Here is a 25,000-nt window from a genome sequence, read left to right as displayed (position 1 = left end):
GAGTGTTACTATGGTGAGAGTGTTAACCCAGTGAAAGAGTGTTACTATGGTGAGAGTGTTAACACAGTGAAAGAGTGTTACTATGGTGAGAGTGTCAACACAGTGAAAGAGTGTTACTATGGTGAGAGTGTTAACCCAGTGAAAGAGTGTTACTATGGTGAGAGTGTTAACACAGTGAAAGAGTGTTACTATGGTGAGAGTGTTAACCCAGTGAAAGAGTGTTACTATGGTGAGAGTGTTAACACAGTGAAAGAGTGTTAACATGGTGAGAGTGTTAACCCAGTGAAAGAGTGTTACTATGGTGAGAGTGTTAACACAGTGAAAGAGTGTTACTATGGTGAGAGTGTTAACCCAGTGGAAGAGTGTTACCATGGTGAGAGAGTCTTAACACAGTGAAAGAGTGTTACTATGGTGAGAGTGTTAACCCAGTGGAAGAGTGTTACCATGGTGAGAGAGTGTTAACCCAGTGGAAGAGTGTTACTATGGTGAGAGTGTTAACACAGTGAAAGAGTGTTACTATGGTGAGAGTGTTAACCCAGTGGAAGAGTGTTACCATGGTGAGAGAGTGTTAACCCAGTGGAAGAGTGTTACTATGGTGAGAGTGTTAACACAGTGAAAGAGTGTTACCATGGTGAGAGTGTTAACCCAGTGGAAGAGTGTTACTATGGTGAGAGTGTTAACCCAGTGAAAGAGTGTTACTATGGTGAGAGTGTTAACACAGTGAAAGAGTGTTACTATGGTGAGAGTGTTAACCCAGTGGAAGAGTGTTACCATGGTGAGAGGGTGTTAACACAGTGAAAGAGTGTTACTATGGTGAGAGAGTGTTAACACAGTGAAAGAGTGTTACTATGGTGAGAGTGTTAACCCAGTGGAAGAGTGTTACCATGGTGAGAGGGTGTTAACACAGTGAAAGAGTGTTACTATGGTGAGAGTGTTAACACAGTGAAAGAGTGTTACTATGGTGAGAGTGTTAACCCAGTGGAAGAGTGTTACCATGGTGAGAGGGTGTTAACCCAGTGGAAGAGTGTTACTATGGTGAGAGAGTGTTAACACAGTGAAAGAGCGTTAAAGGCATACAATGCAGGATTCATTTCCTTGCTTCCCTCCTGTGTTTAAACTCAAAAAATATTTACACCCCCCATTATCAATCCTGCCTACACCCCCAGGAGGATTCTGGTAGCTTTGTAACACAGTATTCCATGTTAATGCTGTTATAGCAATAAATTAAGAAAACCACAGCCTCATACAATTCGTAAAACATCAGCGTTATTTTGTAGTTGCCTTCCACACAAGCCATTTTGCTAGCTGTTTAACTGACGTTACTCATAGCTGTATTTAGTTCATAGCTATAGTTAGCTAAGTCACTGCAATTGTGTCTCTCTCAAAAGTATCTCATCCACACAAGTCAAGCAGTATTGGCAAACATAGCTCTACCAAAATGCTCGAAATTTCCAATTGCAAAAACTCTGACTTCGCCGTCATATGCAGCAAAGTTTTAGATTTAGCTTTGTGTGTTTGGAACAGGTATTTTGTATTTGACACATTAGTTAGGATGCTGTTTCGGAAGGAATCAGAATCAGAAGGACTTCTTGTCCTGCAGAATGGCAAAGTATCCCTGCTTCTTATAACTGCTTCTTTCCCAATTTAATATCAAAAACATCGTTGGTATGAGTCGCCATTACCCCGTTTTGAGCGGATATGAGGCACGCGGCCGAATGGATAAGAAATCAAATCTGTGGGGCCGCTTTCGGGGGCTGTTCCACGGTGATGAACGACAGCGAGGCTGAGTGCAAACATTCTCACCGTGCTGCCGTTACTCTGGCTTTGTGTTGCATCAGGCCGTGCAGCTCGTAGATCATCATCTTGGTACATTTTTCCTTTTCTTTCTCTTCTGACTGCTCGCTCAGGTCCGTTTTGCTCACCGCCATTCCTGCAGTGAACGCGACTCTGATCTCTGCTGTGAAATCCAGCTATGCCGACTTGACCAGCTTGGAAATTGAGCTGGTCAAGCTGGTCATGAGCTGGCCTGGCTGGGTATGAGCTGGCCAACCAGCTTGTGCTGGTAGCTTGTCTCAACTACCAGCTACCAGCTGTTTGAAAACATAGCTTGAGCTGGTCAAACCCTGTCAAGCTGGGAGCTGGTCTGAACTGGTCAACCAGCTACCAGCTGTTCTAAAACATAGCTTGAGCTGTTTTTTTCAGCAGAGATATCTCCAACTCTCTCTGAATCAGTGTTTCCAAAAATGCACTCTGTCGAGGCCCAGTCAGTCACTGGTTCCCTCTGTCTCAGATGATGCCTGGAGAGCAGCTGAGATGGGACTCAGGACACGTGAAAAACTGCATATCACTGCCCACAGACAGTCACATCAGTCAGATTATGCTCTGTACCACAGAGAGTACAGGGTGTTTGCGGTTGTTGCAGTTGCCTTATGTTAAAAACCTTTCAATTACATAGATACAGATACATTAAACCATATCAGGTTGTATCTTAAGTGGCGCATAGAAAATGTATTTTCTGATTAAGTGATCAAATACCTGTCACTGCAGTGCCTGATGGGGTGACATTGGCTCGGGAGGTGAGAGCAGTCATCTCATTGGCTCGGGAGGTGAGAGCAGTCGTCTCATTGGCTCGGGAGGTGAGAGCAGTCGTCTCATTGGCTCGGGAGGTGAGAGCAGTCGTCTCATTGGCTCGGGAGGTGAGAGCAGTCGTCTCATTGGCTCGGGAGGTGAGAGCAGTCGTCTCATTGGCTCGGGAGGTGAGAGCAGTCATCTCATTGGCTCGGGAGGTGAGAGCAGTCGTCTCATTGGCTTGGGAGGTGAGAGCAGTCGTCTCATTGGCTCGGGAGGTGAGAGCAGTCGTCTCATTGGCTCAGGAGGTGAGAGCAGTCGTCTCATTGGCTCGGGAGGTGAGAGCAGTCGTCTCATTGGCTCGGGAGGTGAGAGCAGTTGTCTCATTGGCTTGGGAGGTGAGAGCAGTCGTCTCATTGGCTCAGGAGGTGAGAGCAGTCGTCTCATTGGCTCGGGAGGTGAGAGCAGTCGTCTCATTGGCTCGGGAGGTGAGAGCAGTTGTCTCATTGGCTTGGGAGGTGAGAGCAGTCATCTCATTGGCTCGGGAGGTGAGAGCAGTCGTCTCATTGGCTTGGGAGGTGAGAGCAGTCGTCTCATTGGCTCGGGAGGTGAGAGCAGTCGTCTCATTGGCTCAGGAGGTGAGAGCAGTCGTCTCATTGGCTCGGGAGGTGAGAGCAGTCGTCTGGCAGTCGGAGGGTTGCCAGTTCGATCCTGCCCTGTGTGTGTCAAAGTGTCCCTGAGCAAGACTCCTAACCCCCAAATGCTCCTGACGATCTGGTTGGTTCCTTGCATGGCGTCCAATCGCCGTTGGTGTGTGACTGTGTGTGTGAATGGGTGAATGAGAAGCATCAATTGTGCAGTGCTTTGGATAAAAGGTGCTATATAAATACAGACCTTTTGCCATTTGCCAGTCTCTCTGTCCTGAGCTGAACAGAGACTCTCAGCCTCTATCCCAGTCCTGCTCAGGAACATAACCCCCCAGCACAAGATGCTCTGAAAGGGCTCGTAAAATTATTACAGTTTTTCACGACTGCTTACTCATATTTCCTGAAACGGTACATCATTTCCACAAAACTATACACACAAAACCTCACACTGGCCAAACCTTGGGACAAACCTCAGACTTCTAAGACAAACGCAAGCAAAAGCAAACAGCTTCCATCTTAATTAAACCTCGCCTTCAGATTGCACATGAAAGGCATTAATACAATGACACTGCTGAATACCCACTACACAATGAAAGCCAAGCCAACAATGAAACCCAACAATGAATGTTTCTGAATCAGGGACCATATGCTTTTCCATAGCCTATATCTTTGCAACAAAATACTACAGTCATCTACACTCAGCAACCACTTTATTAGGTAGACCTGCACACCAGCTTGTGAATGCAAATATCGTAATCAAATATCAAATAACATAACAATCATGTGGCAGTAACTAAATGCACAAAGGCATGCAGACGCATTCAGTCAGAATACGGAAGAAATGTGATCTTGGTAAATTTCTGTGACTTTGACCGTGGAATGATTGTTGGAGCCAGACAGGGTGGTTTGAGTATCTCAGAAATGGCTGAACTCCTGGGATTTTCCACACCTAACAGTCTCTACAGTTTGCAGAGTACAGTGCGAAAAACAAAAAGCATCCAGTGAGCAGCAGTTCTGTGGGCAAAAGCATGTTGTTAATGAGAGAGATCAGAGAAGGGCCAGACTGGTCGAAGCTGACAGGAAGGTTAGGTGTCTTGCTCAGGGACACTTTCACAGACCCAGGGTGGGGGACCAAACCGGCAAGCTTTCCGACTGCCAGACAACCACACCTCCCCCCACCTCCTCTCTCTCCCCCACACCTCTCCACACCTCCCCACCTCCTCTCTCTCCCCCACACCTCTCCACACCTCCACTATCTCCCCCAAACCTCTCCCCACCTCCTCCATCTCCCCCAAACCTCTCCCCACCTCCTCCATCTCCCCCAAACCTCTCCACACCTCCTCTATCTCCCCAAACCTCTCCCCACCTCCTCCATCTCCCCCACACCTCTCCACACCTCCTCTTTCTCCCCCAAACCTCTCCCCACCTCCCCCATCTCCCCCACACCTCTCCACACCTCCCCACCTCCTCCATCTCCCCCACACCTCCTCTATCTCCCCCAAACCTCTCCCCACCTCCTCCATCTCCCCCACACCTCTCCACACCTCCTCTATCTCCCCCAGACCTCTCCCCACCTCCTCCATCTCCCCCACACCTCTCCACACCTCCTCTATCTCCCCCACACCTCCCCCACCTCCTCTCTCTCCCCCACACCTCTCCACACCTCCCCACCTCCTCTCTCTCCCCCACACCTCTCCACACCTCCACACCTCCTCTATCTCCCCCAAACCTCTCCCCACCTCCCCCACACCTCTCCCCACCTCCTCCATCTCCCCCAAACCTCTCCACACCTCCTCTATCTCCCCCAAACCTCTCCCCACCTCCTCCATCTCCCCCACACCTCTCCACACCTCCTCTTTCTCCCCCAAACCTCTCCCCACCTCCCCCACACCTCTCCACACCTCCCCACCTCCTCCATCTCCCCCACACCTCCTCTATCTCCCCCAAACCTCTCCCCACCTCCTCCATCTCCCCCACACCTCTCCACACCTCCTCTATCTCCCCCAGACCTCTCCTCACCTCCTCCATCTCCCCCACACCTCTCCACACCTCCTCTATCTCCCCCAAACCTCTCCCCACCTCCTCCATCTCCCCCACACCTCTCCACACCTCCTCTATCTCCCCCACACCTCCTCTCTCTCCCCCACACCTCTCCCACGCCTCCCCACCTCCTCTCTCTCCCCCACACCTCTCCACACCTCCACACCTCCTCTATCTCCCCCAAACCTCTCCCTACCTCCTCCATCTCCCCCACACCTCTCCACACCTCCTCTATCTCCCCCAAACCTCTCCCCACCTCCTCTCTCTCCCCCACACCTCTCCACACCTCTCCCCACCTCCTCTATCTCCCCCACACCTCTCCCCACCTCCTCTCTCTCCCCCACACCTCTCCACACCTCCCCACCTCCTCTCTCTCCCCCACACCTCCCCCCACCTCCTCTCTCTCCCCCACACCTCTCCACACCTCCCCACCTCCTCTCTCTCCCCCACACCTCTCCACACCTCCTCTATCTCCCCCAAACCTCTCCCCACCTCATCATCTCCCCCACACCTCTCCACACCCCCTCTTTCTCCCCCAAACCTCTCCCCACCTCCTCTCTCTCCCCCACACCTCTCCACACCTCCTCTATCTCCCCCAAACCTCTCCCCACCTCATCATCTCCCCCACACCTCTCCACACCTCCTCCATCTCCCCCACACCTCTCCACACCTCCTCTATCTCCCCAAACCTCTCCCCACCTCCTCCATCTCCCCCACACCTCTCCACACCTCCTCTATCTCCCCCACACCTCCCCCACCTCCTCTCTCTCCCCCACACCTCTCCACACCTCCACACCTTCCCACCTCCTCTCTCTCCCCCACACCTCTCCACACCTCCACACCTCCTCTATCTCCCCCAAACCTCTCCCCACCTCCTCCATCTCCCCCACACCTCTCCACACCTCCTCTATCTCCCCCAAACCTCTCCCCACCTCCTCCATCTCCCCCACACCTCTCCACACCTCCTCTATCTCCCCCAAACCTCTCCCCACCTCCTCCATCTCCCCCACACCTCTCCACACCTCCTCTATCTTCCCCACACCTCCTCAGTTTGCCCCCACATCTTTCTTCACCTCCTCTACCTCCCCAAATGTCTCCCCACCTCCTCTATTCCCTCCACACCTCCACTATCACCCCTCACATCTCCCCACCTCTGTCTCCTCCACACGTCTCCACACCTCTCCCCACCTCCTCTATCTTCCCCACACCTCTCCACACCTCCTCTATCTCCCCCAAACCTCTCCCCACCTCATCATCTCCCCCACACCTCTCCACACCCCCTCTTTCTCCCCCAAACCTCTCCCCACCTCCTCTCTCTCCCCCACACCTCTCCACACCTCCTCTATCTCCCCCAAACCTCTCCCCACCTCATCATCTCCCCCACACCTCTCCACACCTCCTCCATCTCCCCCACACCTCTCCACACCTCCTCTATCTCCCCAAACCTCTCCCCACCTCCTCCATCTCCCCCACACCTCTCCACACCTCCTCTATCTCCCCCACACCTCCCCCACCTCCTCTCTCTCCCCCACACCTCTCCACACCTCCACACCTTCCCACCTCCTCTCTCTCCCCCACACCTCTCCACACCTCCACACCTCCTCTATCTCCCCCAAACCTCTCCCCACCTCCTCCATCTCCCCCACACCTCTCCACACCTCCTCTATCTCCCCCAAACCTCTCCCCACCTCCTCCATCTCCCCCACACCTCTCCACACCTCCTCTATCTCCCCCAAACCTCTCCCCACCTCCTCCATCTCCCCCACACCTCTCCACACCTCCTCTATCTTCCCCACACCTCCTCAGTTTGCCCCCACATCTTTCTTCACCTCCTCTACCTCCCCAAATGTCTCCCCACCTCCTCTATTCCCTCCACACCTCCACTATCACCCCTCACATCTCCCCACCTCTGTCTCCTCCACACGTCTCCACACCTCTCCCCACCTCCTCTATCTTCCCCACACCTCCTCAGTTTGCCCCCACATCTCTCTTCACCTCCTCTACCTCCTCCACACCTCTCCCCACCTCCTCTATATCCCAGGCTGCAGCCTCCTCGACAGCCCCCACATGGGGCCCCGTTAACCTCCTCTCCTCTCTCTGCCTCTGCTCTCTATATCTTCCCATCCCCCCTTCTCTCTCTCTCTCTGGCACTGCTGTCCATTCCTCTCCACGTTATTCTTCCCTTTCAGCGGTGACAGATAACAGACGCAGCTGCTTACTCTCATTTATCTACCCATCATGCCTTGCTGCAGGCGACCCTTCTCCCAGCCTCTCGCTCTTTCCATCCCTCTGTGACACACTGCCTGATGTCACTGCACAAACTCTAATAGCTCTCATGCGCAGCGAGTATCCTGATCTCTGCTTCAATTACTGTCTTCTTCTTCTTCTTCTTATTATTATTATTATTATTATCATCATTATTATCATTACTGTTGTTGTTATTGATTGAATGATTATATTTGACATATTTGTTTTGTATCAGTAGCCTGTAGGCAGCGAGGGAACAAAACACAATAAAGTCAGGATGACGTATTTCCATTGTGGTCGTCGTTGTACTAGGCCTTGGTTAGCACAGGCAGGATTGACTGTATGGGTCACCAAAATCATCATAATAATCATCATCACCACCAATTCCTCTATCACTGTTGTTAGCAATCTGCTGGCAGACCCAAGAGCATTTGGATGCTGCAATTAACATGAATGTTCTTTGAATTAATGTTATTTAAATGCACAGTAAAATATTCAGTGTTCAATTAACTCATACATAGTGCATATGGTACTCAAATGTACTCAGCTAGAGTTTAATTAACACTTGATATTTTACTGTGTAGACACCCCCCACTGTAATAACTTGATTTTTGACTATGTGAATATATTAATTAATTGATAATAATAACAATAACAATAACAACAACAATAATAATAATAATAACAATAACAACAACAACATAATAATAATAATAATAATAATAATAATAATAATTATTATTATTATTATTATTATTATTATTATAATCATCATCATCATCATCATCATCATCATCATCATCGTCGTCGTCATCAACAACAATATGACGAATAATGCCTAGACAACGGCCTGGAGCTCATTAAATGTGAATCGATCTGCTGGTGCTACTGCAAAATTTCAAACTTCAAGCGGTCTGAACGTGTCTTTTGTATTTGTATCGGTGGAGATATTAACGTATAAACATACATAATAATATATGATTTAGGCCTAAAATGTGTGGAAATTCCATACAAAAAAATAGGCGCAGCAAAGCATCATTTACCCTGAGAAAATCATTAGCAATAAAATGATCACGAAGCTCCCGGGTCGTAATAACCGGACGTCTCACGACGCGTAACATATTCGACTCCCTCTAGCGGTCGACAAATCCACACTGAGCCCCAGTCCGGTTTTCATACACCCCTCCTTCTACATTTCCCTCCCTCCATCCATTCCTCTCCCCCTCTCCTCGCCTACAAATACATCAGCACGTCTTTAGTACTGGTCGCGCGGTACAGTCAGCGGAGAGGAGAAGCCTCTTAATATTCCGGTCACAGCCCAGAGAGGGAGGGAGGGAGGGAGCAGGAACGGAGTAGGGACGGATAAAAAAAGAGAGGGTGCGAAGCCACTGAAAAAAGAATTACACTGAGAAGATGAAAGAGGGAAGAGGATAGAAGTAAAGGCTCTCCCCGTCTCTCCCGCCCGGTCTATCCTTCGTCACTCCCCATCTCAGGTGCAGTATTGAGGCTTTTTCTGTGCCGGCAGTGGTGGGTGGGATTTTCCTCCCGTTGTAAGCGCGTCGCATCGAAAAAACGGTCTGGTGAAAAGGGAGAGAGGTAGCCTGAGCAGTGGGAATAAAGAATGGGAGCGTGCAGAGGTATGGAAAGACAATATTCCTCTTGACACCATATAGCTTTACTGTAGGTGTGAAAAGATAGGTTATCCCGGATTCATAATGATGTGTATGGGTCTGCACGTATACAGTGTTTCCTCGTGTCATTACAACCTTACGTAGGCTATGTATGTATTATTCGTTGTTATTTGGCTATATTTAGTTGCACGTTTGTGAACCTCAAACGCGTTTGCCTTGCCTTGCATTGTCCGAACGTACACAATGTGAATAGGTAGGGGCAGTGTGTTTGTGCATACATTATTGAAAATAACTTGCGTAGGCTACTTCAGGTACACGCAAACGTCTGTTTGCATTATCTATTATTAGCCTACATCTATGTCGCCGCCGTGATTTTCGCGCAGGCTATTTAACTTTCACGCGAATCCAGTATGAAGGAAGAACGACGTAGTAACGTCCACCTAGAGTAACGTTTTTTTGGCGGGGGAGGAGAGGGGAACATGAATTAACTGAATGAGCTCAATGTCTGAATTGTCCCTCTCCACGAACTACCCCTCTTCTACCAAACGCTCCGTTCCAAGACACAGTGCCATACTCCTGAAGGGATACCTATTAGTCATGATTTACCTGGCATGCGATGACAGCTCCTTTAATTAGCGCACATTATCCTTTCATACACCTGGATAGTTAGACTGAAGCAAACCAGCTAATCTTCCTCAAGTGTACAGCGATGCTCTACCTGGGAGTGCAACCTGTGCGTCCGTGCTTACAGGTCCACTACCTGAAACATCACGCATTCTACCTCGCGTCGTTACTAATGACGCTGGGTACGACGCCACACGTCCAACTATTACGTGAACAGATGCCACTGACGTTTACCGACAAAAAAAGTCATTTCGCTTGAGGGTAGCTAATCTTAATAATTGCAGATTTCTTTTTTAATGTGGATGGTTCACGTCAGGCTTATACAATAAAGTATTCTTACGAGATTCTCGTTTCATGCTGTATGCAAATGGTTAAGAAAAATGTTAGAAAAAGTTAGAACATTTCAAGCAATATGTTGCATTTGTCTGCAGAGGGCCATTTGCCATCTGGCACAGAAACGATGTGATTCACGTCGGTTTTGTCCAGGGAGATCATTATCTATGTGACAGCATCTATGTGGTTGTATATAAATAGCAGTTGCATTTAGCCAATGCCACCTACATTACTGTTATTTCTATAACAGACAGATTGTGCTAATACAAAGGCAAATCATGTTTTCGGTCCGTTGAAATTTGGAGACTCGACAAAAGGGTCACGCGATCATCGTGGTCACGCGTGCAGGTGCGCTTGTGTCCTAGGGGTGCCAACGGCCAAAGGCGTAATTTGCGTGAGTCATGCAAACTCCGCAAATACGGGAGACAGACTGACGAGCCTTTAAAGAAGCAGTGCATTGTAGCAGAATGGAATATAACAACACGGAATATCGACAAGTATATTTAATGTAAGTAAATGAGCAAATGTTAAAAGGTTGCATAGCTTTGGATGCCGCATTTACATGTTTTGTAATCGTAAAATGGGCAAATCCATCAGTAGAGAGAGAGAGGGAGAGAGAGAGGGAGGCGGAGAGAGAGAGCTTCAGTTTGTCATTGAAAACAGAGAACACGTCTTTTGTTCACGTCTTCGATTGCTTACTAGATTGCAACACCTGATGTAATGTGTTTTGAAGTATAATAAACCTTTCTGTGTGAAGTACCATCAGCAGGCGTACACAAGGCAGTTTCTCTAAACTTTGGTTTAACATGGTTTTACTCAAGGGCATATCTTGAATACTTGAGGAAAACCCTGCTTTGTGAAAGTAGCACAGACTACTGTTTCAGTCTCACTGCTGTGTGCTTGAGTTTACAGAAGACATTTAAGTAAGGGCTGCTTTTTTATTGTTATAAAAACATTGTGTTGCCTACGAAACTCAGAAGTGGATCAAATATTTTGGATTCAAATGCTTTTCTGCACTCGATTGATTTTGTCTGGTGCAAATGAGCCAAGCAAGAGGACCAGAAGGTGGGGTTTGCACTTTCTGACTTTATAGGCTCTAATACAAGCTCAGTAAAGCATAGAAAAGTATTTGAATCTAAAACAATTACGCATTTGTCCCAAGTCTGATGAAACCACAACTCTAGTATATAAAAACTGTCTGTGTTTACCGGAGACCCAGGCCATATGATGTCGCTTGTCTATCCTGATAAGAGCTTTACTGGAGTGATTAATTGAGGTGGAGCAGTGAAGACTAGGCACAGAAGTGTCTTACATGGAACCATTGCCTCAATGGTAAAAGCTAAAATATTTTACTTCAATTTGTTACTCTTTTGTTAGGCTTTGTCAATTGAAAATTGAAAATGTTTGTTTGTTCATTCATTTTTTCAGTGTAAGTCAAGACATGTCTTTTAACTTTCCAAGTTTCCTCTGCCTGTTTCTCTAACAGTGAAATGTGTTCGGAGTGTTTGAGTTCCTAAAAATGACTGGTGCGTGTGGACTATGAAAACTAATGTCCCCAACAAAAAACTTTATTTAAACCTTTATAAAAATAAATTTTTTATTTGAGCATCCTGTTGCAAACCATGGGCGGACTGACTGAATTAGGTAGGGTTTGCTACTCTGTCCTCTGAGAAGCCCATTCTATACATTATCTGGGCTTTGAAGTATAGGCCTACATCATTATTGATTCAGCCAACATCCCTGGCACACCAACCAAGCCCCCGGCAGATCCACCAAACGGCAGTAAGCATACCTCAAAGTCTGTTGCAAAACGTTGCACAATGTTGTGAGGAAACATATCATTCCACCCGGAAAACATAGCGAAACTTGTCCCTGGTTATTCTCTTGGTTCCTCCAGCGCATTTGATTGGCCTCTCAGCTTCTAGACTGTGCCTGAACACCCTCTTGGCTCCTAGACAGCATCTGATTGGCCTATCGATGTCTAGACAGCATCTGATTGGCCTATCGACGTCTAGACAGCGTCTGATTGGCCTGTCAGTTTCTTGACGATGCGTTTCTTGCTCTGACTGCCCCAGCTTGCGTGGAGTATTACTTGACGCGATGGTATTGATTTGAAATGGAACGGCAGTCAATGGAAAAGTCTGTCTGAAAGGTTGTGCCTCGTGCTGAACTGGGAGTGTGTGTGGACTTCTGTCTCTGATGACTCCGTGTGGATCTGGGAGTGTGTGTGGACTTCTGTCTCTGATGACTCCGTGTGGATCTGGGAGTGTGTGTGGACTTCTGTCTCTGATGACTCTGTGTGGATCTGGGAGTGTGTGTGGACTTCTGTCTCTGATGACTCTGTGTGGATCTGTGAATCTGTGTGGACCTGTCTGTCTCACACTAACAGGTTTCTGCAACCAGCGCTCTCCCACTCTGTGTCTGTATCTATCTGACTCACTGTCTGTGCTGGTAGTACAATACCTCATTAGGGGTGTGTGTGTGTGTGTGAGAGAGAGAGAGTGTGAGTGTGCGTAAGTGCAGTGTGTGTGCAATTTTGTGTACATGTGTTTGTGTGTATATGCGAGTGTGTGTGTGAGTGTACAGTATGTATGCGTGTGTGTGTGTGTAAGTGCGAGTGCATGCGGGTGTGTGTGTGAGTGTACAGTATGCGTGTGTGTGTGAGTGTACAGTATGCATGTGTGTGTGAGTGTACAGTGTGTGTGTGTGTGTGTGTGTGTAAGTGCGAGTACATGCGGGTGCTGGTTATAGTATGAATACAGTACATATACTGTCTGTGTTGTGAACACTGTTACAGTAGATGTGCTCGACATGTTTGTGTCTTCCGGTCCTTATGAATTCACCAGATTATGCCCATCTATGAATTATCCCCATCCTCACTCCTCTCCTCCCTCTCTCCTTGCCTTCATTTTGGTTTTGTGATCTCTTTCAAAAGCGATATCATCTTAGACACTAACTGAGCACTTTATTAGGAACACCTGTACATCTACTTATTCATGCGGTTATCTAAACAGCCAATTGTGTGGCAGCAGTGCAATGCATACAATCATGTAGATATGGGTCAGGAGCTTCAGTTAATGTTCACATCAACCGTCAGAATGTGATCCCAGCGATTTTGACCATGATGATGCATGATTGTTGGTGCTAGACAGGCCAGTTTGAATATTTCTGTAACTGCTGATCTCCTGGGATTTTTACGCACAGCAGTCTTTAGAGTGTACTCAGTAAAAAAAAAATAATAATAAAAAAAAAATAAATAAAGCAGTGAGCAGCAGTTCTGTGGGCAGAAATGCTTTGTTAATGAGAGAGATCAGAGGAGAAGGGCCAGACTGGTCGAAGCTGACAGGAAGGTGACAGTAACGCAAATAGCCACACATTACAACAGAAGAGCATCTCTGAACACTCAACACATCAAACCTCTAAGTGGATAGGCGACAGCAGTCTAAAAAAATAAGTCTAATAAATTCCTAGTAAAGTGCTCGCTGAGTGTATATACAGTGCAGTCCATAAGTATTTGGACAGTGATACAATTTCTGTTGTCTAGGCTCCGTACTCCAGCATGTTGGATTTGAAATGAAACAACGAGTCGAGACTAGATACTGGCAGTCAGGAAGCGATTGAACACACCCGACTAATGGGAAACATCTGTGAAGCTATTTGTCCCCAATATTATGGTGACTAAAATGGGGGGATGTATTTCCTACACGGATCACCCGGTATGGTTGTAAATACCCCCAAATTAAAGGCTACAGTCTGCACCTTGTGTTATTTCATTTCACATCCAATGTGCTGGAGTGCAGAGCCCAAAACAACAGAAATGGTACAACTGTCCAAATACTTATGGCCTGTACATGCCTCTCTCTGTCCCGGTAGTTTCCTTCTCTCCCCTGTGCTGTGACCCCCCCCCCCCCCCCCCGTGTCCTCTTCTGTCTCTTCAGGGCCTCCCCTAATCCCGTAAGAAGCCAGGTTCTTTCTTTTTTTTTTTTTGTCTTTTTTTATGTCTGGTGCTTCGCCAGACAGCCATTTCTCAGTGTGAAATATGGGGAGGGTTAAAGTGAAGCTCCGGCAGATTTACAGGCGGAGTGAGGGAGGGAGGGAGGAGGAGGGGGTGGAGACGGGGGGGGGGGGGGGGGGGCGGTGTTCTTTAATGCACTCATCTTGGACTCTTTATCCACCTGACTAAATATCTGGAGATGGAGAGGCTAACGGGCTAACGGGCTAATGATAAATAAAGCCCCTTTTACTGTTCGCTACCCAATTACAGCAGATTGCGTGTTGATTGTGCAAGTTATTCTGTTAGTGCTTATATAGAAAAGGAGAGAGAGGGGGATGGAGGTGGAGAGAGGGAGGGAGAGAGATGGAGAAAGATGGAGAGAGAGAGATGGAGAGAGGGAGGGAGAGATGGAGAGAGAGAGGGAGGGAGAGATGAGAGAGAGAGAGGGAGAGAGGGAGGGAGAGAGATGGTGAGATATGGTGAGAGAGGGAGAGAGATGGAGAGAGATGGAGAGAGAGAGGGAGGGAGGGAGAAGGGGAGAATGGAAATCCCCTGGGTGAGAGTGAAGTAAGCACGTGCTCACTCTGTTCCGTTAGACATTCTCATTACAGCACTTAATATGCTGATCAATAGACAGGTTAGTAGAGGAGAAAGAGAAAAAGACACTATTCTCTGCATTCAAAGACCGGAGACTGTACTGTATCTACTGACAGATGCACAGACATTCCTCTGACCACGGCAGGAATTTTATGGACAAAAGGGGGATTCAGGGGTACCTTGATATTTGAGGATAAATAGTATCAGTTTACATTTTTGGAATTCATATTTTACTCATTTTTTAAAAATCTGATATTATTGTTATTTTTGTGTTTTTTGAATGAGTGCATTTGCACATGTGGAGTTGTGTGTGCACATGTGTGTGCATGTGTATGTGTGTGTGTGTGTGTGTCTGTGTATCTGTGTGTGTGTCTATGTATGCGTGCGCACGCGCACGCGTGTGTGTGTGTATCTGTGTGTCTGTGTATCTGTGTGTGTGTATCTGTGTGTGTGTGTGTGTGTGTGTGTGTGTGTGTGTGTGTGTGTGTGTGAATCATAGAAACAGAGTGCATGACAGCAGGGAGAGTGCACAGACTTGTTCTTAAAGGTAGAATAAGAACAAAGCAAAGGAGAAAGCGCAAGTGCACCTTTATGTACACATGAAAGACACAGAAAATGAAGTGCTGTGAATGCATTGATACCGTGTACAAACAGTTTTGATTCTGAGGTGGCCTTTTGACAAAAAGCCGTCTTTATTTTCCTTACAGGCGAAGTTTTGGAGCTGCCGAGCCACAACCCCCGCTCCCACGCCTACCATCATGCTTAGGAGCGAAAAGCAGGGTTGGACTGGAGAGTGAAAAAGTCCCGGAGCAGCGACGTGACCCAGAATCGGGGCTCCACACAGCCGTGCCGCAGTCTGATGTCGTGCTGAGATATTAATCCCCTTGGATTTTAGCTCACAGTAAAAAAAAATAGTTAAAACTGTCATTTCGCCCTGCCTTTCGGAAGAGAAAATTAAACCCTGTTCGAATGGCAAGACAAGCTCTTTCTGAAGCGTAAAAGGTGAAATAGTTCCTGTGGTTTTATTGGTGGAAGGATACTCCGCTCCTCTCTGGGTGTTGTTAGGCCTGACGCTATGATGACCTAATCATGGCAAACCCCACTGAACAGTGTACACTCTTCTAAGACAGGTGTGAATGTTAATAATAATTATAATACTAATGACCGTAAGAGCGATAATCATGAGGCCTGATCATAAGCAGTTATTCTTGCTGTGTGGTTATGGTCTGCTAATTTTGATTTTGTTTAATAAGCTGTCAAGTCACTGCTCATTAAATCTGTTGATGTTGCTCTAGAGCAGGGTTGTCCAGTCTTGCCCAAAAAGGGGCTGGTGTGGGTGCAGGTCTCTGTTCTAGCCCAGCTCTGTCAGTCACTTGCTTCTACTTACTGTATCAAGGTCTTGATTAAAGATTAGATTAGCCCATGATTAGATGAGACCATGATTGATGCTTTTATCAAAAGCAATTTACAGTTGATTTGACTAAGCAGGGGGCAATGCTCCCTGGAGCAATTTGGGGTTAGGGGCCTTGCTCAGGGGCCCTTATTGTTGTTACATGGGGGTTTGGACCACCACCCTTCTGGGTCCCAGTCATGTGTCTCAACCACTTGGCTATTGGCTGCCTCAGTTGAATCAGTGTCATCATGCTATGCTAAGACAAAAGTCTGCACCCACACCAGCCCTTTTTGGGTAAGACATGGCTCAGGCAGTAAGAGCAGTCGTCTGGCAGTCGGAGGGTTGCCGGTTCGATGCCCCGCCCGGGCTGTGTCGAAGTGTCCCTGAGCAAGACACGTAACCCCTAAATGCTCCTGACGAGCTGGTCGGTACCTTGCATGGCAGCCAATCGCCGTCGGTGTGTGAGTGTGTGTATGAATATAAATGCCAACCATTTACCATTTAATCAACTGTACATCGCTCTGGATGAGAGCGTCTGCCAAATGCCAATAATGTCATGTGTTCAGACACTTCCTGGATTCTCTCCGCACAGTCTCTCCTCCCTCCTCTTGGTCTGGGCCGGAAGGAGACCCTCGCTGCGATTGGCCGGCTGAGGGCGGGAGTGCGATGCTGATTGGAGGATGTCGGGGGACTGGGATGAAGACCTGTGCAACAAGGCCCTGGTGCTGGCTGAGGAGCTGTGCTTCCGCTCGCCAGGGGGGTACAGCCAGAACGAGCGCTGCCAGGAGCTCAGCGACATCCTGAGGGGCCGACACAGGCAGATCGACACAGGTGAGCCTCGTACTGAGGTCTGACACAGGCAGATCGACACAGGTGAGCCTCGTACTGAGGGCCTGACACAGGCAGATCCACACAGGTGAGCCTCGTACTGAGGGCCTGACACAGGCAGATCCACACAGGTGAGCCTCGTACTGAGGGCCTGACACAGGCAGATCGACACAGGTGAGCCTCGTACTGAGGGCCTGACACAGGCAGATCCACACAGGTGAGCCTCGTACTGAGGGCCTGACACAGGCAGATCCGCACAGGTGAGCCTCGTACTGAGGGCCTGGCAGATCCACACAGGTGAGCCTCGTACTGAGGGCCTGACACAGGCAGATCCATACAGGTGAGCCTCGTACTGAGGGCCTGACACAGGCAGATCGACACAGGTGAGCCTCGTACTGAGGGCCTGACAGATCGACACAGGTGAGCCTCGTACTGAGGGCCTGACACAGGCAGATCCACACAGGTGAGCCTCGTACTGAGGGCCTGACACAGGCAGATCCACACAGGTGAGCCTCGTACTGAGGGCCTGACACAGGCAGATCCACACAGGTGAGCCTTGTACTGAGGGCCTGACACAGGCAGATCCACACAGGTGAGCCTCGTACTGAGGGCCTGGCACAGGCAGGGCATTGGGGAGGAAGGGTGTGGTCAGAGGTGTGATGGGCAGGGTTGTTGGGGGGAAGGGCGTGGTCATAGGTGTTATGGGTGTGGTCATTTGTGAGGAAGGGCGTGGTCATAGGTGTTATGGGTGTGGTCATTTGTGAGGAAGGGTGTGGTCAGGGGGGATGAGGGGCGGGGGCAGCGGGGAGCAGTCAGAGGAGGCGCTCCGTCAGTCGGGTGAGGGGCAAGGAGCCGGTCTGAAGGCAGAGGAAGGCAGAGCCGGGGGCGAGAGAGACAGACGGAGGCATCAGGCAGTCGGCAGCACGTGGGGAAACGCTCAGAGCTGTCAATCAGAGGGTCCCGGTCCTGAAGCTCCAGAGAAGGCCGAGCTTTTGCCACCGCGTCCGAGAGAGCTGCTGAATAATGCAGCGGTTTCAGCGAGACGGCACCGCTGTGCGCCGCGTGAACGGCCCAGCGCCGCGCTGAACAGGAATAAAGATCAATATCGCCGCCGCCGGCCTCGCAAACAGCCCCGCTGCGCGTACCCCAGCGAGGGGCCTGCGTCAGCCTGCTCCTGTCATTCATTTTTCGGATCAACAATACCTGATACCCACCTCACTGGGGCATGTTTTTAAGAGCAGCTGTTTACAGGTTGGAGCTGAATGGAGCCGCCTGCCAAATTGCTCTGTCTGCCGACTCCCCAGGCGATACGAGATTTGGAAACAAACCCACAGGATGTTTAAATGCTAACCAGCGTCCAGTTCTGGCAGCGCCGTGCAATATGAAGAATAACAGCCTTTGATATCTCGCTGCTGATATCAGTGTTATGTAATTGTAAGAGAGTGAAGTTATCATTAATTAAAGTGTCCTGTATTTCTAGTAGCGTTGCCTACTTTCTTGCATGTTGTATAACTAGCTATTAAGCAGTGTACTGAATTGATGTTTTATTAATGAATTAATACCCTCTGTACAGGGTAATCATCATATATAAAAATATACTAAAAATCAGTCTGTATTTTAAAAATGGTTATGTTATCACTTCACCGATGATGGGTCTGGGTTGCACAAGGAAATACAATTCTACATTTTATCAGATGAATATCAAGTGTCATGAATAGAACAGAACAAAATATGTTTATATTTTCACAATGGGGAAATGAGGCTGCAGCCAACATCAAGCCTTCATTTAATAACTGTAAACAAACACCAAATTTGAACCTTGGTACAGACTCAAGGCTCATTTAAATGTACGGCTTGTGAACCCAATATTTGTTTGTAATCATATACGCTGTACGTGAGTTACGGTTACGCAAAACTGGACTTACGGAAATTGTCTCTGAGAAACTGAAAAATCAATACGAAAGTAGGCAAACACCATCATGAGGTAGGATTGTGTAAGACAAGTAAGGGCTTGGAGACACTCAAAGTGACCCACAGCACATACACTCAGTGATCACTTTATTAGGTAGGCCTGCGCTCCAGCTTGTTAATGCAAATATGACATTTTGTCTGGCCTGGCCGCACTGCCACAAGAAAACACAACAAGTACGAACACAGTCTTTCCCACGGGGGCCTAGTTCTCTCTTGGTAATTTTAGGGGTGTAATAATGAGCGAATCTGCAGGCGTGGGTGGTGAATCTATCCACCGGGCTCCCCTGCCTGATTAACACACTGCAAAAAAGAGAAAATTATATTGGCTTAACAAGTATCTTAGTCTTATATTTACACTTAAAATCTTATTTCTCTTACTTTTTTGCTAAATGAGACAAAATAAACTGACAATAAGGTGAGAAAGTTTGACTCGCCGATGGGGTGAGTGCAGTGCAGGCAGGGTTGAATGTTCCTTCGAACCCCAGTCTCGCAAGATGGCGCACAATCTATCCTCTGGCCTCGTTCCCTGCAGACCTGTGTATCCTCCCTGTGTTTCCCCCTTGCGTGAGCACGCTGGGGAGGCCCTCAGTCAATGTCTTTATTAACCGCCGTCTGATGGCGGAGCTGAAGTCACGCTGGGCCCAGTTGGCCTCCGCCTGTTTCAGCATGTTTTCTAATCGCTTTCTCTCTCTCCCTCTCTCTCTCTCTCCCTCTCTCTCTCTCTCCCTCTCTCTCTCCCTCTACCTGCCCGTCCTCTGCCAGTCTCATTCTATCGCTCTCTCCATCTGCGTGTCCCTCCCCACCGTGTCTGATCGATGCTCCCCCTTTCCCCGGTCCTATCTCAGCACCTGAATGCGCGGGCTGCTGAACGCTCTGCGTGAGGAGGGATGGGGGATGAGAGGGACAGGGAAGAGAGGATGCGGGAATTAAAAAGAGAAACTGATGTTCCGCTGACGGAAAGCCAGCGCTATCAGGCTAACGTTTAGCCTGGTCTGCCTGTAGGGGGTGCTATTAGGTTAATGTTTGTCCTGGTCTGCCTGTATAGTGTGCTATCATGCTAATGTTTAGCCTGTTCTGCCTGTAGAGTGCGGTATCAGGCTATCGTTTAGCCTGGTCTGCCTGTAGAGTGCGCTATCAGGCTAACGTTTAGCCTGGTCTGCCTGTAGAGGGTGCTATCAGGCTAATGTTTAACCTGGTCTCCTGTAGAGGGCGCTATCATGCTAATATTTAGCCTGTTCTCCTGTAGAAGGCGATATAAGGCACATTTCTGGCCTGGTCTGCTTGTAGAGGGTGCTATCAGGTTAATGCTTAGCCTGTTCAGTTAGTACAGGGAGCTATCAGGCTAATGTTTAGCCTGTTCTCCTGTACAGGGCCCTATTAGGCTAATGTTTAGCCTGTTCTCCTGCAGAAGGTGATATAAGGCTAATTTCTGGCCTGGTCTGCCGGTAGAGGACACTATCAGGCTAATGTTTAGCCTGTTCTCCTGCAGAAGGCAATATAAGGCTAACATGTAGCCGGTTGTCCTGGACAGGGCGCTATCAGGCTAACATTTGGCCTGTTCTCCCGTAGAGGGTACTCCCCAACTCTGGCCGGTTCTGTTCCCAATAGAGGCTCCCTGCTCCCATTAGGGGAATTGGACGACGACTCACAAAACAAATCATTTCCTCCATTTCTCTTGGAAACAGCTTAGCCAATTCTTATTGGTTCATTAGCGCCATGGAGATAGTCAGGAAAGGGCTCAATAAGGCAGAACGCCTTTATGAATGTAAAATGCATTCATTTGAATTTGCATTGACCTAGTTTGTTATAATTAGTGGAGGAGCACACTGCACTTACGGCATTAAGTCTGACTGATGTGATTATCCGCTCTCTGCTGCTCCGAGTCGGGCGCTGTGGTTAAAACATCTCTCAGCTCCAGCCGCTCCGCTCTCCGGCCTCGGCCTGACACTGGGCTGCCTCTCCAGCCTCTGTTCGTCAGATTCGGGCGCTCCTTCCTCTGTTTCTCTCATCCGTTTCCTGCCTCTTCACTGATATGCCGGAGGAGCGTGTCGCAAACCCGCTGAGGAGGCACCTGGGCTGAGGATTCCCTTCCTCTCTTTCTCTCCCTCTCTCCCTCCCTCTCTGCCACTCTCTCTCTCCCTCCCTCTCTCCCACTTACTCACTCTCTCACTCCCTCTCTCCTTCTCTCCTGCCCACTCCCTCTCTCCCTCCCTCCCTTTCTCCCGTACACTCACTCTCTCCCTCCCTCTCTCCTGCCCACTCCCTCTCTCCCTCCCTCCCTCTCTCCCACTTACTCACTCTCTCACTCCCTCTCTCCTGCCCACTCCCTCTCTCCCTCCCTCCCTCTCTCCCACTCACTCACTCTCTCATTTCCTCCCTCCCTCTCTCCCACTCACTCACTCTCTCCCTCCCTCTCTCCTGCTCACTCCCTTTCTCTCTCTCCCTCTCTCCTGCCCATTCCTTCTCTCCCTCCCTCCCTCTCTCCCACTTACTCACTCTCTCACTCCCTCTCTCCTGCCCACTCCCTCTTTCCCTCCCTCCCTCTCTCCCACTCACTCACTCTCTCCCTCCCTCTCTCCTGCTCACTCCCTCTCTCTCTCTCTCTCTCTCTCTCTCCCTCCCTCTCTCCTGCTCACTCACGCTCTCTCTCTCCCTCCCTCTCTTACTCAGTCTCACTCTCTCACACTCTCACACTCTTGCTCTTTCTCAGTTGAATTCAATTCAATAATGTTTTATTGGCATGATTTTATATATGTTGCCAAAGTACTTCACAATTAAACAATTAACAATCACACATAAGAAATGATTAATACAGTACATTAGGGGGAAAAAACAATAATAAATGAACAAATAAAGAAATCAATAAACAAAGCCAAACCTACAGACAAACTACGGGTTAAGTGACAAACACCAATAAGGATAGTAATAAAAAAGAAAAACTACTAAATACAGATAACAGAGATGGTGCCCCACTGGTTGTGCCTCATTCAGTTAATATCTCTCTCTCTCTCTCTCTCTCTCTCTCTCTCTCTCTATCACACTCGATCTCGCTCACTGTCTCTGGTGTAGAACAGATGGAGAGATATGTCCTAAAGGGTCATGCTGTTAGATGTGACTGAAACATTTTGCTGTGCCTGGATCAGGCTTGTGTACATCTTCCAATGAGGCTTAGTGCCTCATTGCTGGGATTAAACCAAAGGGACCGTGATGGAATAGAAGCAGACACCTTTATCCAAAGCGACGTACATCATATGTATGCATAAATTTTTCAATGCTAGTGCTAACTCGCAGCAGATCTGGGTGAATTACATAATTGTTTCAGATTCAAAAACTGTTTTGTACTTGACTGATCGTGCCTGGTTTGAGCCACCCAAGAGGACCAGAAGGTGGGGTTTGCGCAAGCTCAGGAAGAAAAGTATTTGAAATCCAAAACAAGTATGTAATTGACCCAGGTCTGACTCACAGTGGTGGCAGATGAAGGTACATCCAAATTCATAACTAGGGCTCTAGTTGTAAAGCACCATTAGAGGTACAAGCGATTGGTTTAAGAGGAATAAATTACCCTTAGGTGTGGTGGAGGTTTAGTTTCATTAAGGCCAATCAGATTGCTCGCTTTCCTTCCCTTTAATAGCACCTTATCAAAGCCACAGTGTGCCAAAGCTGCTGCATACGCGCTGTATGGCACCTCCTCAGGCAAACCATGTCAACAGATACAATGATATATAAAACAGATAATACTCTCTTTTATTCCAAATCAGAGTCACCCGCCTCTAGCAAGATAATGCAGGAGACACACTCAGGTCTACGGCACAAAAAACACAAATAAATAATTACCCCGATGCAATTTAACACGTAAATGCAGAGCTGACTAAATGTGTTTTGAGCGTTGCGTCTGTTCAGATCAACCTTCATTGCCTATGTTTTTATATATTTGAAGTTTTAATCTACAACATACACTCAGTGAGATATTTATTAGACCAATTTTTTAGACTTCTTCCGCTGTAGCCTATCCACTTAGAGTTATGATGTGCTGTGTGTTCAGAGATGCTCTTCTGCACACCACTCTTGTAATGTGTGGTTACTGTTAGCTTTGACCAGTCTGGCCCTTGACGTCTCTCATTAACAAGGCGTTTCTGTCTGCAGAACTGCTGCTCACTGAATTTTTTTTTGTTTTTTTGCACCATTCTAGAGACTAGTGTGCGTGAAAATCCCAGGAGATCAGCCGTTTCTGAGATACTCTGCCAAAAACAATCATTCCACGGTCCAACTCACTTAGATACATTTTTCTCCCCATTCTGATGGTTGATGTGAACATTAACTGAAGCTCCTGACCCGTATCTACATGATCGTATGCATTGCACTGCTGCCACACAATTGACCGATTAGATAATCCCATGAATAAGTCGTAAAATACAGTAGAAATTGTCCTAATAAAGTGCTCTGTGAGTGTATATGTATTTATTTCATAAGAAATGCGTCTGTTCCATAATTTGACAAGTGTAGAGGTAGTCGTCGTGCAGTGTCGTGTGATTGCTGTGCGCTGTAAACAGCCACTGACATACCGCACGGTGTCTCCGTGTGAGAGGTGACCTGGACGGGTTCAGCACAAGCAGACGAGTGCAGTGCCTCCGTTTCTCCTGGCACACTCCCTATTGCACTGCACAACCAATATTGGTGCAAATACCTTTACTGCAGACAACAAAATGAGCAAACCGGTGAATATTCTCCTTTTACTGAACGTGCTGTCAGGGCCCAGTTCTGGCAGCATTGCACCAGCAGGTCCAGGTGCTCCGGCAACCCTTCCGCTGTGGGCAGGACAGAATAAGCAGTTGCCCAGACGCGCATTCTCACCAAAATAGAGCATATCACCATGCCCACCCTCCCATTTTATCTCCCTCTGTTTCTCCTCCTCCTTTTCTCAAAGGTAAGTAGATTTATTGGCAGGAAATACGTTTATAGACAGGATGCTGGGACAGGACTGCATTCACATGGAAATTATGAGGAACATTTAAGGAGCAATGTCATAGAAAATCCAGGGCACTCCTTTTTATGATTTAAAAAGCCTTTATTAATATTCCACCCTGATGAAAAAAACAGCTCAAGCTATGTTTTGAAACAGCTTACGAGCTACCGGCACAAGCTGGTTGAATAGCTCATACCCAGCTAGACCAGCTTTAAGACCAGCTTGACCAGCTCAATTTTCAAGCTGGTCAAGCTGCTATAGCTCAGTTTTACAGCAGGGTATTTACTGTACTTATAGTGGGAAAAAAAACGTTTTGCGTTGTCGGCCTTCAGCAAGTTCAGAAGTAAATGTGACGTGCGCTTGACTGGCAGCAGGTATAACATCCAGCAGAACAGCTGCTGCAAAAATTGGAAATTGGCAAAGAATAAATTCCGCTCAGACATTTCCTCAATTTTCTTCCTCAGAGATCGCTGTTAATCTGTTTCTGGTCTTGTGACATCTCTCTTTTGCTTTACCTCTACCCCTGCTCTCTCTTTCTCTCTCTCTCTCTCTCTCTCTCTCTCTCTCTCTCTCTCTCTCTCTCTCTCTCTCTCTCTCTCTCGGTGTAATGGATTGGTAGAAGCTGTTCTGGTTCTGGGGCTGTGAGGATGAGTTCATATAGACATGTTAATGCGTTCTCTCTCTCCCTCTCCCTCTCCCTCTCTCTCCCTCTCCCTCCCTCTCTCTCTCTCTCTCTCTCTCAGAGATCTCCGTCAGCCTGCTCTCGGTCATTGTGACATTCTGCGGGATCGTGCTGCTCTCTGTGTCCCTCTTCGTCTCCTGGAAGCTCTGCTGGTTGCCATGGCGAGACAAGGAGGGCGGGGGCCTGAGCCTGACGTCGGGGCTCCTCCCCGGGGGGGGCGGGCTGGGGGGCGGGCCCTCACTGCTGCCCCCGCTCCTGCAGAGGAAGGAGACGCACTCGTCCTCCTCCCTCTACCCGTCCCTGGCCCAGCCCGCCCAGGCCCACCACCCCCACTTCTCCGACATGCTGGTGGTGGAGCGGGGCGAGGGCGGGGTCGGGGGCGTGGTCGGGGGCCCTGAGAGGACCCCCATCGGAGGGGTGGTGGGGGGCCCGCCGGAGACACAGGAGCACTCGTACCTGGACATGGACTGCCACTCCAACAC

The 25,000-nt window shown here is 48.4% G+C and overlaps 1 protein-coding gene across 5 annotated transcripts in view; it reads left to right on the top strand.

Moving 5' to 3' along the window:
• The window catches only part of LOC133114709 (synaptotagmin-C-like), a 59,125-nt gene that overhangs the window by 260 nt on the left and 33,865 nt on the right, over positions 1–25,000 (top strand). For 2 of the 5 annotated variants that reach the window (XR_009705572.1, XM_061224288.1), the window contains exons 1-4: positions 8,848–8,995; positions 15,389–15,811; positions 16,667–16,905; positions 24,580–25,000. The exon at positions 24,580–25,000 is cut by the window's right edge and continues 8 nt beyond it. Coding sequence is in view for 4 of the 5 variants with exons in the window: in XM_061224288.1 (XP_061080272.1) it covers positions 16,755–16,905; positions 24,580–25,000 (572 nt within the window). In the remaining variant the exon portion in view is untranslated. Of the gene's footprint in view, positions 1–8,847; positions 8,996–10,463; positions 10,599–15,388; positions 15,812–16,666; positions 16,906–24,579 lie in introns of those variants that run through there. The other 3 variants (XM_061224291.1, XM_061224289.1, XM_061224290.1) reach the window with 3 other exon arrangements.

This window comes from Conger conger, chromosome 16 (genome assembly GCF_963514075.1).
Source record: "Conger conger chromosome 16, fConCon1.1, whole genome shotgun sequence".
NCBI lineage: Eukaryota > Metazoa > Chordata > Actinopteri > Anguilliformes > Congridae > Conger > Conger conger.
Note: the sequence above shows the minus strand (reverse complement) of the source record. Positions and strands in the feature narration are given on the sequence as shown.